General features: G+C 42.5%; 1 protein-coding gene across 1 annotated transcript in view; it reads right to left on the minus strand.

Annotated features, from left to right (window-relative positions):
• LOC142955968 (contactin-associated protein-like 4) overlaps positions 1 to 11,443 on the minus strand; it is a 63,607-nt gene extending 52,164 nt beyond the window's left edge. Inside the window, exons 1-3 of the mRNA XM_076097235.1 lie at positions 11,407 to 11,443; positions 11,140 to 11,250; positions 2,581 to 2,774 (exon numbers count right to left, since the gene is read on the minus strand). Coding sequence (XP_075953350.1) covers positions 2,581 to 2,774; positions 11,140 to 11,250; positions 11,407 to 11,443 — 342 coding nt within the window. The remainder of the gene's footprint in view (positions 1 to 2,580; positions 2,775 to 11,139; positions 11,251 to 11,406) is intronic.
• Between the last annotated feature and the right edge of the window lie 5,082 nt (positions 11,444 to 16,525).

Here is a 16,525-nt window from a genome sequence, read left to right on the forward strand (position 1 = left end):
GAAGAAGTTCAGCACAACTGTGTTTAGAATAAATACAAGCATATACTGCATATAAATCAAACTACTTTATTAAATATAGGATTAGGAACTTTAAACTTTAAACAAAGGCTTTGATTGTAATCAATGCAATTAACTTAATTATACTGAAACAATGAAAAGTCCAAATGTTGACATTGACAAATCTTGTATATTTTTAACAAGATAACTTCAACAGCTGCCTTTGAGGAGCAGAGAAAGTGAAAGAGACATGATGAGAGAGATAAACTGTGAATGGCAAAGGGACAAAATGAAGGGGAAAGAAAAACATGGTGAGAGTGAGACGGAGGTAAGCAGCAGTGTCAGACAATGAGAGGAGGAACCAGAAGGGAGAGAGGACAATTTGAGAAGAACGGGGAAAAGTGAAAGAGATCACTTCATCCCCAGCCCTCCAGGCAGGAGGAAACAAACCGATAAAGATGAGGGAGACCATGAAGAAAAGATGGATTGCTATATTTTCAAGCACCCACAGGCCTCTGGGAAAAAGAAGAGGACGGAGAGAAAGAGGAGAAAAGAAAACAGGATATTTCCTCCGCTGGTCTTCAGGCGTCTAAAAGCAGAAGCCCAGTATGATCCAACAGCTCTGACATCAACTCTCTCCTCTGACTGACTCTGTGAGCTCGACTGACTAACGCACAGAAGTTGGGAAACACTTTGAAATGCGACTGGGATTGTGCTCAGTTTATGCAGAGTGTCAGATCAACGTGTCTTTAAGCCGTGAGAAGTCGTCCTCTGCTCTCTCAGAGACCATCCTCAGCGCTGAGATTAGCTGGATTCCTTCCATGTGGGGGAAATTGCCTCGGCTCTCCTTCTAATCAAAAGCTCCTCTCTGCACCGCTGTAACAGACGTGGGTTTACCCGGGATGAATGTCCACGCAAATAGAAATGGGAAATGTTCTATATTTGAGTTGGTATGAGGCTCAGAAGGAGAGTAAGTAACTCAACTGGCTCTCTGTGTTGACAGGATTCATCACCGTGTTTGCAACACCAACAAGATCAGAACCGCTTAGTATTCCTGTGGCTGCGTACTGAACCGTGCACCATCACCACAGCGGGACAAATACAAGGCCAACACTGAACAACACAGAAGAAGAGTTGTGTGTGTGTGTGTGTGTGTGTGTACCAGGAGGTGGGAGGTGATGCCTCGCTGCCTCCGCTGTCTATCTGACGGATTTCTTCATTAATCAGCTCTACAGAGACCAGCTGAGCTTTTCCACTTTCATGGCTCATGTTGCTACCGTGTTGCTACCCGTGATGACCGACTAACGAGGAAACACCATCAGCAAACAGTATACTCAGGCAGAAGTAAAGGCATTGGTGCAACAACCAAACGTCTTACTGATTTGACATTACTCTCATTTCAGCCTGTAATGCACTCGAAATGGCAACGTACGCACTCAAGAGTGTGAGGTCAACAGGAGAGCAAACAGGAGAGCTTTCTTCCTCTACAGAGTTCGACTATGTAAAGCACTTCAGAGATTCTCTATTCATTATTCAGAACATTGACATAAAATCAAACAACTGTTGGCTTTGTAAAGATACAGCGGAGTAATGTCTGCCTGAGCAAAGAATGGAGTCGATCTCCCTCTGGGTGTGTTGTTACCATAGACTGTATATAAGAAGTGGACGTAGTCATCGTGACGTCATTCATTGGTTCGTGGACGTTTTAAAGCCTTGAGTTCGCAATCCAGGATTAGAGCTATCACAATGTTTTTCGTGGCCAATGAACAGAAGTTACCATGTTTGGAATGAGGAGGAGTGACGTAGAGACGCCGTATACGTCTCTGGTAGAGACCTGTCAATCACCGTGTAGCCCCGCCCCTAAAGCATCCCCTGCTTTATGGTCTGTTTGACTCTAAATGGACCATAAGTTATCAAATGAGCATCATGCTGTATTGAAGAAGATTTGAAACTAGAGATTGAGACCATACACTCATGTTTACAATGTTTACTGAGGTAATAAATCAAGAGAGAAGTAGAGTCATTTTCTCATAGACTTCTATACAACCAGAGGAGTCGCCCCCTGGTGGACACTAGAGAGAATGCATGTTTTAAGGCACTTCCGCATTGGCTTCACTTGGAAGAACCGGAGGTTGTTCCCCGAGCTTCTCTGTGCTTTGTTCACACAACGCTCTTTCACCGAGTACCAGACAGAAATAAACAAATAAAACAAAATGGTGCCACTTGACTGCCTCTCTGTTCATGATCAGCAGCTTAAGTGTTTTGTCAACAGGTGCGCCGAGTCAGCAGAGCTTCAGCGTTGGTTCATACATTATAAATGAAGAGATAAACTCATGATGACTCAGTTTATCCGTTCAGGGTAGACGGAGCCACATAACTCTGCAATACATCATTTCAGATGAATTACACAAAACAATACGATGTTATTATTTATCCCTGAGGGGAAATACAACAAAAGAACGAACGAAAGTGAAGCCGTAACAATGAAGTTCTTTGTCTGAAGGGATGAGATGATTCATGCAAATACGACGTAGTCCTAACACCACAGTTTTGATGGTGTTGTTTACTGCAGTACGGACTCACCCCTATGCTGTCCTCCTGTCTGTACTGCTTCCAGTTGTGTCCCGTGTCGCTGAACATGAGCAGGTACGACGTCAGCCAATCAGAGCTGCCGTAGCGGCCCTGAGTCGCGACAGCGGTGATCTTGGTCCGCTCACCGAGGTCGACCTCCAGCCACTGATACCTGTCTGAGGTGAGAGGAGACCAGCCTCCAGCTCCTGCAGGGAGAGAGAGGGAGACAGACGAAAATACATAAGTCATGTATTAGATTTCCATTCAAATAGGCTTTGGTAGATGCTGAAAAGGAAATTGCATTGCTTGACCTTTCATTCTGAACGAAAATCACACTTTTCTGTTATGAAAGCCGACTGAAGAAAAGTGATTGAAACACAGCAAACACCTTGAAAATCAAAAATGTCGAAGCTATAATGGGATATGAATCACACTTTAGGAACTTTCCAGATGAATTTAAATCACTCCTTTCTGCTTTGTGTCTCACAGCGGCATCATGAATTTGTTTCTTTTCATATCTATTTAAGTAAAACACGCACATTGTCTTTTCCGTTGTGAGACAGAAACAGGCGGAACAATCTGCATTTCATATTTCACTTGTCAAAGCAACAGAGCTCCAAAACCAAAAAATAATCTGTGGCCAAAGGTCTCGCAATATTAATGCTAATTCTGCACCGTCAACTGAAACAGCGTTTTCATATCTTACTGAATATTTGAGAGGTAGGACAATGACGTGAATCAGCTGTTTCAGCCTTCACAGTCACCAGATCTCTACCAAACTGAACAACTTACACCTCCACCACCATCTTTAAAAGGTGTATTGCAGGTCACTAACTTGGCTTATAAAGTGACCTCATGAAAAATAAAGCAGAATGAAGATGGAAGCACATGGAAGCTGATATCATTTCCCATAAACAGCAATGCGTTGCCGAGCCTGGCTTTTACAGTTTGTATCCTCCCTCATGTTGAACGTCATCAATAAGGGGCCTATGTTGTGATTGGTTGTGCTCCGGGTCATCAGGCTGAGATGTTCACCCACAGAGAACAAACAAGGAGATCGATTAGAGTCCAGTTATTGAAGAAATGTGCACTTTTCCAGTAACCTTTCTTTGATGCAATACACTGAGTTACATTGCATTACAGCCACTTACTGATGCCTGAGGGATTGTACAAAAGGTATATGCTGGCAGGAGTCTGTGCATGTGTGTGTGTGTAACCAGGCACACTGCACACACTGCAAATGCAAGTGTGTGTGTGTGTGAGTGTTGGAGGGGGGTTTGTTGACAGAAGTCTGCTTGGACAGATAAACTGTGATTTGATTGAATGGGCTGCTGCACAATAAAGACACTTCAAATACTGAAAAAATGCACCAGGCTGTGTGTGTGTGTGTGTGTGTGTGTGTGTGTGTGTGTGTGTGTGTGTGTGTGTGTGTGTGTGCATAGGAAAATACTTTGCTGGGCCAAAACGACAACTCAGAGCTTAAACACCATATGGGCAGATTCTGAAGGAGGAGGCTGTTGACCAGCATCCCACTTTGCACGCAAACACGCAAACACACACACACACACACACACACACACACACACACACACACACACACACACACACACACACACACACAGAAAGCTGCTTAAATGCTCGACTTTAAGAAAGACAATTCAGTTCTTTCCTTCCAACGGCAGCAAGTAAAGTGTCAACGCTGTAGGTTACAAGCTGACGTGTTGTGTGTTAACGTGGTTTTAGATGGAAGACGTGCTGAAGGAAAGCTGCCTCTCCACTGTCTATTTGTTTCCTCAAAGACAAGAAGCCTACTCTGCACCTCACACCAGGTTTAAACCACACAACAGTTGTATTACCATACGATCACTTTGTCCCTTTGGATTACCACTACGCCATACATTCCTGGTGTGCCTGCTGAGAAACAGCCAATCACAGTTAGCAGTTAATTAAAACTGGAATGTCAACAACACAGATGTCTGAAGCATCGCAGAGAACGTCACAAACTGAGAAACTGAAGTCTTCCACTGACCCACTGCACAGGATCAATGCCATGTCCTCTGCTAATGTTCCTTCCTACGGAGCGCCATAGACAAACACACACAAATACAGAGATTAATGCCAACCTCTCTGTTGTCGTAGCACTGAACCCATCAGTCCATCTGAACGTTGTATTTAGAGCGTAACACCGACAAAACAACTCGCCAGCATGTCATAAAATTAGCTGTGGATGTTCATGATCCCTTGAGGACCATTTAACATGACTTTGACTCCCTGGCTTCTCAACCACTGACAACATGAGGACAAAATCCCACAACAACACTTTGTTCTATGAAAACTACTGTACAGATTTACATTACATATGCTGTGTGTATTCATGTTCCCCAGAGGATGAATCCTAATGTTTTTGATCATCTTCAGTGCCGCCTTCAAGACATCATTTTCACTTTAACCGACAATGAGCATATCTAACGGTCAATCTGACATTAAAATGCAACGAGCTCATAGACTCAAGATACTAAAAGGTTTTATCGCACAATATTAAAAAAAAAACCAAAACTATCAAGCAACTTTATGCACCCAAAATTGAACCCTTTTGATGATCTAATTACTTTTTATGAGTCTGTCTGGTGCAGTTTTGTGACTGATCAGTGTTGGAGCATTCATGTGTGCTCTATCTGAATCTTGTGTACCAAGACACAAACTACATTATCTCTACTGACAGTTTTTCCTCAAAATTGTTTCTTGCAATCGCCTCTTTGTGACGCCAGTAATGTCAGTGTGAACTCCTCCTCACTGATGCCAAATTGAAAGTTTTAAATGTTTATATTACAGCATATACTTTCACTGTCATGTAAGTTCAAGAGGTCAGTTGGAAATGTTGATAGTCAGGAACGTCTCTGAACAACGCGCGGTGGCAGGCAGAGGAGAAAAGAATCGGTGTCGGTGTGACGGCTGGTGGATCCTGATCTTTAAAGAGCTAAAGGCCAAAGCTAATAAGCAGTTGACTAACAGACGTGTCCAGTGACAGGACAACAGAAAGGAGCAGACACTCTGACCTTTACTCATGGAGATGAGACTGAAAGGAAAAGAGGGAATCAGAAGGAAACAGCTCAGAGACAGAGCAGCGTTTCACAGATTTACGGTGTCCACCCTGACAGTAGAACTGCAACTAATGTAATTGAGGTGAACTGATGGCTGATTGTCTGCACACTTTCTGCCACGCCTGTCGCTTTAAATCACAGAGATCGCCGTGGTTCCTCTCCCTCGTCTGTCCGTCAAGGCAATGAGAGAAGTAAAGAACAATGCAGGTCAGCAGAGTGACATCAAACAGGGAGTAGTGGAGATGTGGAAATGTAAAAACCACATCAAACAGGGACGCACGCCACTTCATATACAGCGTTTTGTATCTTCTTCTGCTTCGTTTTGTGTCATTTGTGGAATAAACATCACTATAAGTTGCTCTTCATTTGCTGCACAAAGTCAGACACAAATTTAAACTGTGTCTTCATTTCCACGAGCGTGTAAATACGATTTATCTCGGCCTATTTACCGACACGGGTTTCACAACTACATGAGTAAAACCGGGAAAAGAATCAGGCAAACAAATCATCTGACTAGTCAGCTGTGTGCACACATTAAACATGACTGCTATCAAAGTAAAGTATGAAATCAAAAAGTCTGAGAAAAAACTGAATCCAAATAAATACATTTTTTTAACATTGTTAAATAAATAGAAAGTTTACCACCAGAAGCTAAAAATAACTGAAACTGATATTTATTGGTTTTCCTCCCAAGCTGAACCTGCTTATCAGCCGATATTGTTTAAGCTGTGTACTATTCAGCTGTATGGATGTGATGTGATTGTAATCATTGTCGTATGGCCTCAGGTTAAACCCTTTCTGAAACATGAACGGATACATACAGGGAATAAATACCGCAGAACTTTCTTATATTATCGAGTTTGACAGATTTTCCGATGTAAAATGTTTCCAAATTGCTGACATTTCCTGAGATCTGGCCAACGTCGCACTGACCACAAGCCCCTCAGTACTGATATAATTGGTGCATAGACTTATATACTCTCAGCATTCTATGCAATATCAACGGCACTCTAATCATATATTACACAAATACAAACACAACAGCCATGAAAGCAACGATACCAGAGAAAGAACGATCAGACTAAGTCGACACTAAAACCAATCAGTTATAAAGGTTATGCTGGGTAGTGTGTAGGGGACATTTAGACTGGTCAAAGCAGACCTAAATGATAACGTGTCACCTTTATGCACTGATAAGAATGATAACATGGCACGTCGTCTCATTCTGTAAGAAAATGGAGAGCGTGTTTGAGGGGGTTCATATCAGAGTGTGAATAATGAGGCTGAGTGAGGACGGAGGGACGAAACAATGAGGAAAATATGTTTTCAGAATTAGCTGGCTGAGTGTGAATGTAGTCTTTGTCTCAGGTTAACTGTGACATAATACCAGGTGCAGCGAGCCAAGTGCAGCCGCAGCCTGACTGAGCCTCACGGTAACTAAACAAAAGCCTGTTTGATCATCAGTAACGCAGTAATATTCCTTCAGACAGCTGCAGAGAGACAGACAGGGAGGTGGACAGTGAGGCAGAAAGGGAATGAAGAGGCAGACAGCAAGTAGGACAGAGAGACAGGCAGCTTGAAGCGACGCAAGATGCAGCTGGAGAGGCGCGATACAGACGGGCTGTTATAAGTGCCAGGTCCAGAATAAGCGCTGGTCATTTGCATGAGAATACAAAGCCCGGAGGGTAATCTCTGATAACATGTCAGTGTGAGAGCGAGTCCAACAGGAAGCTGACGGGCTCGATGCTGAACCGACAGCAGCAGCAGGCTGGAAGACGCTGCAGGTTCTCTGCACGTGACGCAGGAGAGATTTACATTTTTTAAATGCCGCACTGCAAAGACGGCACTTTGAGAAAGTCAAAATATCACAATTTAGTATGATTAAATCTTACTTGTTTACAATTACAATTTGCATTTTAACTTGTTTTAAGGTTGGTGTTGTTGCTATGTATATGTATATATATATATGTATATATATATATATATATATATATGTATATATACATATATGTATATATATATATATGTATATATACAGTATATATATATATATACATATATATCAGCAGAGACAAGCTGTAAACACAAGATTGACATATTATCCCTCTGATATGACAAACTCTCCTCAACCAACACCTGACGAGAGCATCTGTCTCTTTAGCTGCTAAATGCTCCACTTTGTCCACCAGCTAGTCGCTAACTTTGTCTTGTCTGCTGTTAGACGTAGAGTTGTGGGCCGGGAAACCAAAACAAACTGAATGTGTTGATGAGGATGGTGTGATATGATAGAAAGCTCAAAAACATCGACTGAATGGGCCTTTGAGATGCTATTGTTTTGTACTTTGATGATTCATAGAAACCAAGGCGGCTTTGCTATCAAGAGATTAACGTTCGTGTGTGTGCATTTGGGCGATTTATTGTGTATATTTTGACTGGGGTCTTGCTACCAGAAGAGAACAACTAAGGAAAGAATTGCTGTCATAAAAACAGTCCATAGATATTTAAGTGTTTTCAGCTTTCAGAAGCCACACAGGAGAACTAAACACAGAGGGTTTAGTTGGCTGTTGTTACACAGTCGGTCCAAATTTACAGGTTCCAATTAAAGTTTAATTCCACCTTCAGACTACTGTGGCACAATAATCATACTCAAGTCCATTCCAGCATAATTGCAGTGGCGTCATGATGACTGTCAGCGTCGCCCCCCCCGAAGAAAGAAAGCGGTTCAAACATGAAGACTGCTATTAACATTTTGGCAGGAAGACAGAGCCGGCTAAATTAGTTCGTACCAATGAAAATGAAAATGTGACGGCCGTACGGAGTGAAACTAATGATCACAGCAGCACACAGACTGTACTGGGCAAAAGAAGATGGACGGGATCGATGCTGATAAGAGAGGAGGTGGAGAAGAGGGGAGAGGAGACACAGAGAGGGATGGAAAAAAGGAAAGACACAAGAGAAGGAGAGGAAGGGAGGCAAAAGAGAAAAAAAATGAAACATAGTGCATTCCTCCTCAGGTTCCTGGTAAAAGGCCATTCATCTCCAATCAATAGACTATCAGGGCTTTTTATCCACTTCTGGTGTCAGACTCTGAGCCATCAGGCCTCCACTGAGACCAGCTACATCAGGTCAATGTCAGGTCCTCTGGTCTCCCTGCAGAGAGAAGCTGCTGCTGGGTTTTATGAAGTGTCTGTGTAAGAATAGGTTACGTAAGGTTGTTGTTTCCCTCTGGCCGAGCTGCAGTGATCAAAAATAAGTTAAAATGTTCCTCTCCCCTCGTGTCCGTGGACTCGTTAGGGATATAGAGCAGATAGGGCTCTAGTGGTCTGCCGGTCGGATGCCTATTGGATGAATTATAATAACTTGAGTGATCCTCTGACTTTTCATCGAGCGCCATTATCAGGTCAAAATGTGTCCAAATGCTTTGGTTTATGATCAAACGCCTGAGAACCTCATGACATTCCCATCAGCCTCACCTGCTTTGTGTTTAATGCTAATGATAGCATGCTAAAGAGCTAAACTTAAATGATGAACATTCTAAAAATGACACCTTTTAGCATCGTCGGTTTGAGCATGTTAGCATGCTGGTGTTATCATTTTAGCTTCATTAGATTAACAAAATATTCAAGCTGGCTACATATGTAGCGAACATATTCGTACACGGTGAAATGTGGTGCCATGATCCGTCTGTAGGCCTACGTCCCTCTCGCTAAACAACATCTTCACGTAAACATGTGTGTAATGTTATAGATTCCAGCTGCGAGGCTGACTGATTAAATCCCTGGTAAAGATGCTGTGTAGGTAGTATTCCAAAACTGATCATCTCTGTTCACTTAGTGGGTAATTGAAGCGAGAGCAACGCTGCTCCTCGGAGAACTAGAGAAGTCAGAGTGTTAGCAGCGGCAGCACGAGATGGAGACGTTCATTTATTCATCGATTTCCTCGGCGAGCAGCTGGAATCTCACTCTGGGATCCTGCATCAAGAATGTTGCTGAAGAGGAAATGTGACACACACACACACACACACACACACACACACACACACACACACACAAAGACTTTTGACTTTTGTTTCAACGTGGGAAAAGTTAAATATCTGAATTGTAATAACCTCAAAATGTACAGTCCATGTCCAGAAAAGGGCGCTCTTTAAATCCAATCTCAGCCTGATCTATAGCATGCGCTGCTGATCCATTTAAAAACTGGAGGAGGACGCTAGCAAGCAAAACTAAATTGATCGGATAATCACGACAGAGACGCATCAGAGAAGCAGCGTGAGGAAGCATTTGGGGTTCTACACCACAGGTGGCTAAACCAAATAAGGCAGTCAGTAAAAAGCAGCTGCCTGACTCTACAACAGTCTGAGGAACATATGAAGAGAAGGAGTAGAATGGACAGTGAGCAGTATGGCAAACTCTGAATGTAAGGAAAATATCAAGTATCTGTAATAAGTCCGTCCAATCATTACATAACCTGCCTGTCTGCGCATATTCTGCCCTTGCACTGCCAGCTTATCAGCTGTAAGTACTAACAACAGCCATATCTGTTGTCTACATTCTCAATGATAATTCTGGAGGAATGGTTTTGGAGGGAGGCCTGAAGGGACGGGCTGACGGTTTTGGCGACTTAGAGACTTTCTTGATAGATTTAGCAACTTTTAGAGCTAACGCTGCCAGCTACTTTCATGGGCTGGGCTTTTTGGTTGAATTATAATTGAAATCTAGCGCACTCTTGCTAGTTTCTCAAGATTACCAACCGTAGCTTTCATGTGAAACCAGGAAATGTCAGCAGCATTATAGTAAACTGGCTTTAGACCAGTAAGTTAACATTAATGTCTTCACTACATGACCTAAAATATGAGTGCAACTTCTTCCTACTTGTAATTTTGAAGTTCTTGGAGATGAATCAGATTCTTCAGTTGCACTTTAAAGTAAAAGCTTAACTTCATATATGTTTCTGTGTGCTGGATGCTGTTACAGGTGATACAGATGTGTACTGGCACCACAGCGGAGAGCGTCGTCAATCCACTGTAACCAAAAATCAAAGTCAGATCAGCAAACAAAGAGAGCGGACCGGCGGCATTCTGCGACACAACGACAGTTTGTTTGATGATCGAGCCTCTAAGCAAACCGAGGCCTGAGCCGTGCTCTGCAGGCTCTGCTTCCTTTAGTTTCGCAGGTGGTGAAAATCATTCAGACTCAGATTAAACCCATCTCACCCTCCCAGCTGATTCTGGGCTTTGATGTGGGGATAAAGCAGTCGAGCCAGCGCTGCTGGTCTCAGTTAGACTCAGGTAAACTCCACATTTCACTAGACCAAAGGAGAAGCTCACATCCCCTCTAAGAAACAAACAACACAGGCAGCATAAACAGCATGCCCTATAACACTGGAAACAATGACAATAATGATATGATTTCAGCCCAAATCAGGACTTGTGTTTCCAGTCTGGTCGGCAGCAGAAACTCTTCCTTACCGTCTCTCCTGTTGAGTTTGGCGAAGCCCGGCGCGTGACTGCTGGACAGCTGTGACGAGCTTCTGAAGGACGATGGCGGCAGATTGGACACCAGCGCGCTGTCACACACCTCTGTCATCACAAAGCACAAGAAAAAAGCACACTTTAAAATAATTCAATATGCTTAAACTAAACTTGTCATGTGCTCATTTTTAGGGTCAGGACAATTTGTCACATTTGTTGTCTTTGAATTGAGACATTAACGTCTGTCCTCTTCATTACTGGTACCTGTAATGTTGCTGTTAGAGGAACTCAAGCTTCTCATTACCCAGAATGCAATTTGACCAATAACAGCTCGGTCAGATATTTTGGTGTGTTTAGCGAGTAATGGCTAATCTTTCTAACTCAACACCCTCAGATTTTTTCATTTTCAAACTTGTCATCAAGGTGAAGTTCTGTATTTGTCATAAACACAACAATAACAGCGGAGCAGTCGTTGGCAATATGTACTCCCACCAACAATGCTCCTACAAAATGTATAAAAACGAAAAAAGAATCCAAGACATAAACTAAAAATACTGCAGAAGTTAAAATATAGGAATAAAATCTAATATTTATAAAACAGAATAAAAGAGAATACCCTGGTGAGCAGGTTTACAGCAGTGATTCAAGTTAAAGCGCATCAAGTAGAATGTTTTCAGGAAAACTTGTACTTATTTCATCTTTTGTTTTTACCACAGGACTACATGCTCGTCTGTTGGGGGAAAACTGGACAAAAACCTGTCGCTCTGATGAACACGTAAATCACTCACTCTGTTAAAAACGCTGTAACATTGAAATATATGCTGCTGCCATTATAGATCATAATCTCACAGTTTTTAACGCACCAATTTTATAATACGTACAACTGTCAGTTCAATCCATCACACTAAATACAGTAAACAGACATGTACACATGTACATACCATACATAATCATACAGTCCATGAATGTCCATTCAGTATTTCATTATTAGCACTATTTGTATAGTTTATAACTGAAACAAGACTTTTTATATACAGTATACATGTCTAAATACTACTTATATATAGACATATTTTTCAAGATACTTGTGTACAAAATAGTCCTATAAGTCTATTCTTTACTTGTATTTTTTCAACTCTGTAGTTCCTGTTCCTGGCTGTTATGTCTATTTCTGTGTATATTAAGTGCAATGCAAACATTGTTTTTGAGTGTCAGTTAAGTATTTTTACTTGAACCACGGACTTATAACTAAAGATAGGCCTGTGAAAGAGACAGAACTATGCTCAGAGTAGTTGAAGTAGTAGGTTGAACAGGAGCACCACAGCATCCTGAGTCCTGAGTGATTCAGCACTTCAGGGTTTAGAAAAGCAGAATACCAGAAGTAACGGGGCGGAAGCGTCACATGTTTGAGCCTCAATAGCTGAGGAGAAGTGGAGTTTTATCTTTGCAGGTTCAATCTCAGCTAAGTGAAAACAGGCCTTTGACATCGCGCTGCAGTCTCTCAGTGGTTCACAACAGCAGCTTGATGCAGGAACGTCTCCTCTCTTAGCACGAGTATAAACATCTTTATGGGTCAGAATCATAAAAGCAGACGGAAAGAACCTCTTCTCACAGCAGAGAGCAGAGGTGAACACTAAAAACCACTCTGAGGACGGCACAATACCAGACGCAGCTGGAGGTTATTATCATCCTCCATCTCGTAGACTGAGTGAAGAACTGATGCTGAGAGATGAAAATCATCTGCACTTCCTTTCAGCTTGACCATCGTGCATTTCAGTATTCATCCAGGTGTAAAACACAAAGAAGCAAATGCCTTCATATCCAAAACAAAAGGTTGTCACAGCGTCGTCTTTGTTCCTGTTGAGTCTGTGAATATGAGCACACGAGTGGCAGAGCGGAGTCTAATCATTGAGAAGCAGGTTTTTAATGGTCCCCAGGTGGAAACAGGTCTTTCAGCTGTAATGGCGCCATATTAGATGAATGAAGAGTGTAATAATGTGGATGAATGAATGTAGTAATCGTGTCGTGTCGTGTCGTGGAGATGAACGGCGTCCTGACTGGCTGGATCCTGATGGAGACGAATCAGTGTTGTCAGAAGAAACCTTTAACGTTTCACACTTTAATTCTTTGTGGATGACTGGCAATAAAAACGTCATATATTATACATGATGCAATAATCTATGTTAATTAGGCTTCGTTTAATTGACTGTAAATCAATGCACATTTCCAATTGAAGCACTGGGGATGTGTTGCTGCAGCTTTTTCTCTCATTTGATAAAACTACTGAGCAGAAATAATGTACTAAACACTAAGTGTTTGTTTTAGAGGAATACACATACATTCACACAGATTCATGAACGTCGGCTCAATAAATATTCACATCTTCTCCCCCTCGAGCTCCGAACTCTAAGCTAAAGCCAAACTAACGCTGCCTCCATCTAAAGCCTCTCTGTTAATGGATGATGTTCTCCGACGCTGAGATAAGAGACAATTATTATGATTCATGCTGCGGTCCGATCCAAGCCCACAACTCTGACAACGAGGCTTTTAGATTTGATTACTCTGTCAGCATTAGTGTCAAGTACTTCATCTCAACAACAGCACACGGTCTTTATTGGCTTCTCGACATCCACCACGGCCTGATGATTTCACTTTTTAAAAGAGGAGCTACTCTGCATTCGTAAGGCCCCATTTTAACCTGAATATTTCAATAATAAGTTCAATGAGACAGATGTCACAACAGCATTAGATCATTTTCTAGCTGAACTGTGAAACTTTGGTGTAATTATGGTGTTCAAGGAACTTAAGAACAAGAACAGTGTCGGGCTGGGTATCTACCTAAAAGCAATCACAATACAGCATGTCTATATGAAATAACCACATGGTAAAACCTGCTTCTGTTTGCTCCTGTGTGAACTAAATACTTGTCAAATGAAAAGCATTTGGGATATTTTTCTGCATCGAGGCCCCTGAGGTGTCAATCACAGCAGCCCCGCCCTAAAGCGTACCCTGCTTTATGGTCTGTTTGACTCTAAATGGACCATAATGTACTAAATGAACATCATGCTGTATTGAAGAAGACTTGAAACTAGAGATTGAGACCATAAACTCATGTTTACAATGTTTACTGAGGGAATAAATCAAGAGAGAAGTAGAGTCATTTTCTCATAGACTTCTATACAACCAAACTTCTTTTTGCATCCGGAGCTCCGGAGTTCAGTTTATGCAGGTTTAAGAAATATAACACAAGTTTCAGATGTGAATAGTTTTACAGTCCAGCTGATTAAAAAACATCAGAAAGCCTCCAGCTTTGCCTCGGTGACACTGTGGCTCTGAGAAGTTTCTCTTTGATGATGAAATGATCTGGTATTGAGTCTGAAGTCCATTTAGGAGAGTTTGTTACAGCAGTGATCATAAAGAGTCCTGATGTACATTACACACACTGAGCTTCACAGTGGCTCTTTATCGTCGGTCTTTAAGATCTCTATCATTAGTAATAGAGTGGTTTTGAGCTTCGTACATATTTAATTCCACTGCTTTAGATGCGGTCCAGCTACTCAACAGTCGTCAGTAGGCCTCCAGCTCTCTGGTCCTCTGAGGCTCCTCCTGATTGTCTTTATCCCTGCAGGCTTTCACACTTATACTGTGGGTGGTGGGAGAGCCCTCAGCGGGAAGAGCAGGTGAATTACAGTAGTCTGAAGAGGTGAAATGAGAGGGACGGCTCTCCAACGCTGAGTGCTGTAATCTCTGAGGAGATCATGTGTGTTGAGAGCACAGCCTCGCTGAGGTAACATGAGAGAGAGACAGAGACAGAGAGTGAAAGAGACAGAGACAGAGAGAGAGAGACAGACAGAGAGAGAGACAGAAGCACTTTAAAAACACCGGGCCGGTTTCTCTCAGCTGAGCTTTGGCATTTAAGAGCCGGCGTCCCTGACATTGTGACCAGTGAAGCACAAACACGGACGACTCAGAGGGAAATGGAGCTAAATGTTGAATACCTGCTGGACTCTGCAGCCACTGAACCTCGACACCGACCCCGGCTGTGTTAGACAGAGATCTCCATGAATATTAAACCGCTGCAGCTTCACCCTCGGCACGAACTGGAAAACAAACGCACCTCCTTCCTGTTTCTGTCAGACTCAACGTCTAAACAAGGGTGAACTTAAAGAGCTTCCCCTGGCATTTACCTTTGAGGCTCCAGACTAACAGAAGAATGATCCACACATCCTGAACAATGGACAATATACAGTATAATACAAGCACTACAACTCAATGGGCACAATTTATGAAAAGAATATAGTGGTGTCTTAGAATACCAGCATTAAGTGATTTAATAGAGGACCACAAAGTGAGTTTCAGCCTCAGGTGAAACAATAAAAAAGGGAAGTCGCTAAAATCTCAACCACAGTTGGGCAGGAGACCATTATGTTGACACTTGAGTGATGGTGAACATCTTTTCATTTCAATCAGATGTGCTCCTGGACACCCATGCTTCTGGCCAATTCATCCATCCATACTTTGTGAAGTTTGTCATTTTGCTGAAATGACAAATGGCGAGTTTGACAGCAGTTAAAAGTGAGAAGCCTCAAAAACGATTCTTCAGAAATCTCCGGAGGTTTGAGGCCTTCCATCAACACCGACGTGGCAGAGAGGGCAGCTCATGCACCTGCATTGTCCACTTCTTTACTGTTTCGCTGAATAACAAAGTGCCCACAGAGTCCACGACGGAGCCGGGGACCCTGAATACCGATGAGCTCCATCCATCACCTCCACAAACAGCAGTGAACAGAAGGTCCTGCATTTCAGAGCTCCGCAAGCCCCACAGACCCAGAGTTCAGTGCTACTCAGTGTGAGCCGACTCGTTCAGCCATTCAGAGCATGTAGCAGTAAGCAGGATAATGAGGCTCCGACGGACGCTTGTTTTTGCTGCAGAGCACCAACAATCATCCTCCAGCAGAAAACATCAATGTTCATATTACTAATCCGCTCAACTTCTACCTCCAGTTAGACCAGAGGGGGTTCAAAGCTGCTCATGCAAACAAAGGAAGCATTACAAACAGAACATAGTGGGATACTTTATTTCCCCGTTAAATCAATAGTTCACTGTCATGAAACGCAGACATAAACAGAGAGAAGTTGCATTCTGAGTCGCTAAATCATGCTCGGTAAAAGAACTACAAGACCCACACTTCCGCCTCATCTCCTTAATGTTTTAAAAGCTTCGCATTTTTAATCCGGCCTCATCCACAGAGACGTGAAGCAACAAAACATTGACAGACTGCAGTGACTTGATAGCCGACTGGTTACAACGCTACAAAACTGCAACATTATCAGTTCGAGTCTAACCGGAGTCACTTATTTCAGTCGCCCTCTTGTAAAACCA

The sequence above is a fragment of the Anarhichas minor genome, unplaced genomic scaffold (assembly GCF_050575085.1).
Source record: "Anarhichas minor isolate MPS153535 unplaced genomic scaffold, ASM5057508v1 ptg000024l, whole genome shotgun sequence".
Taxonomy (NCBI): domain Eukaryota; kingdom Metazoa; phylum Chordata; class Actinopteri; order Perciformes; family Anarhichadidae; genus Anarhichas; species Anarhichas minor.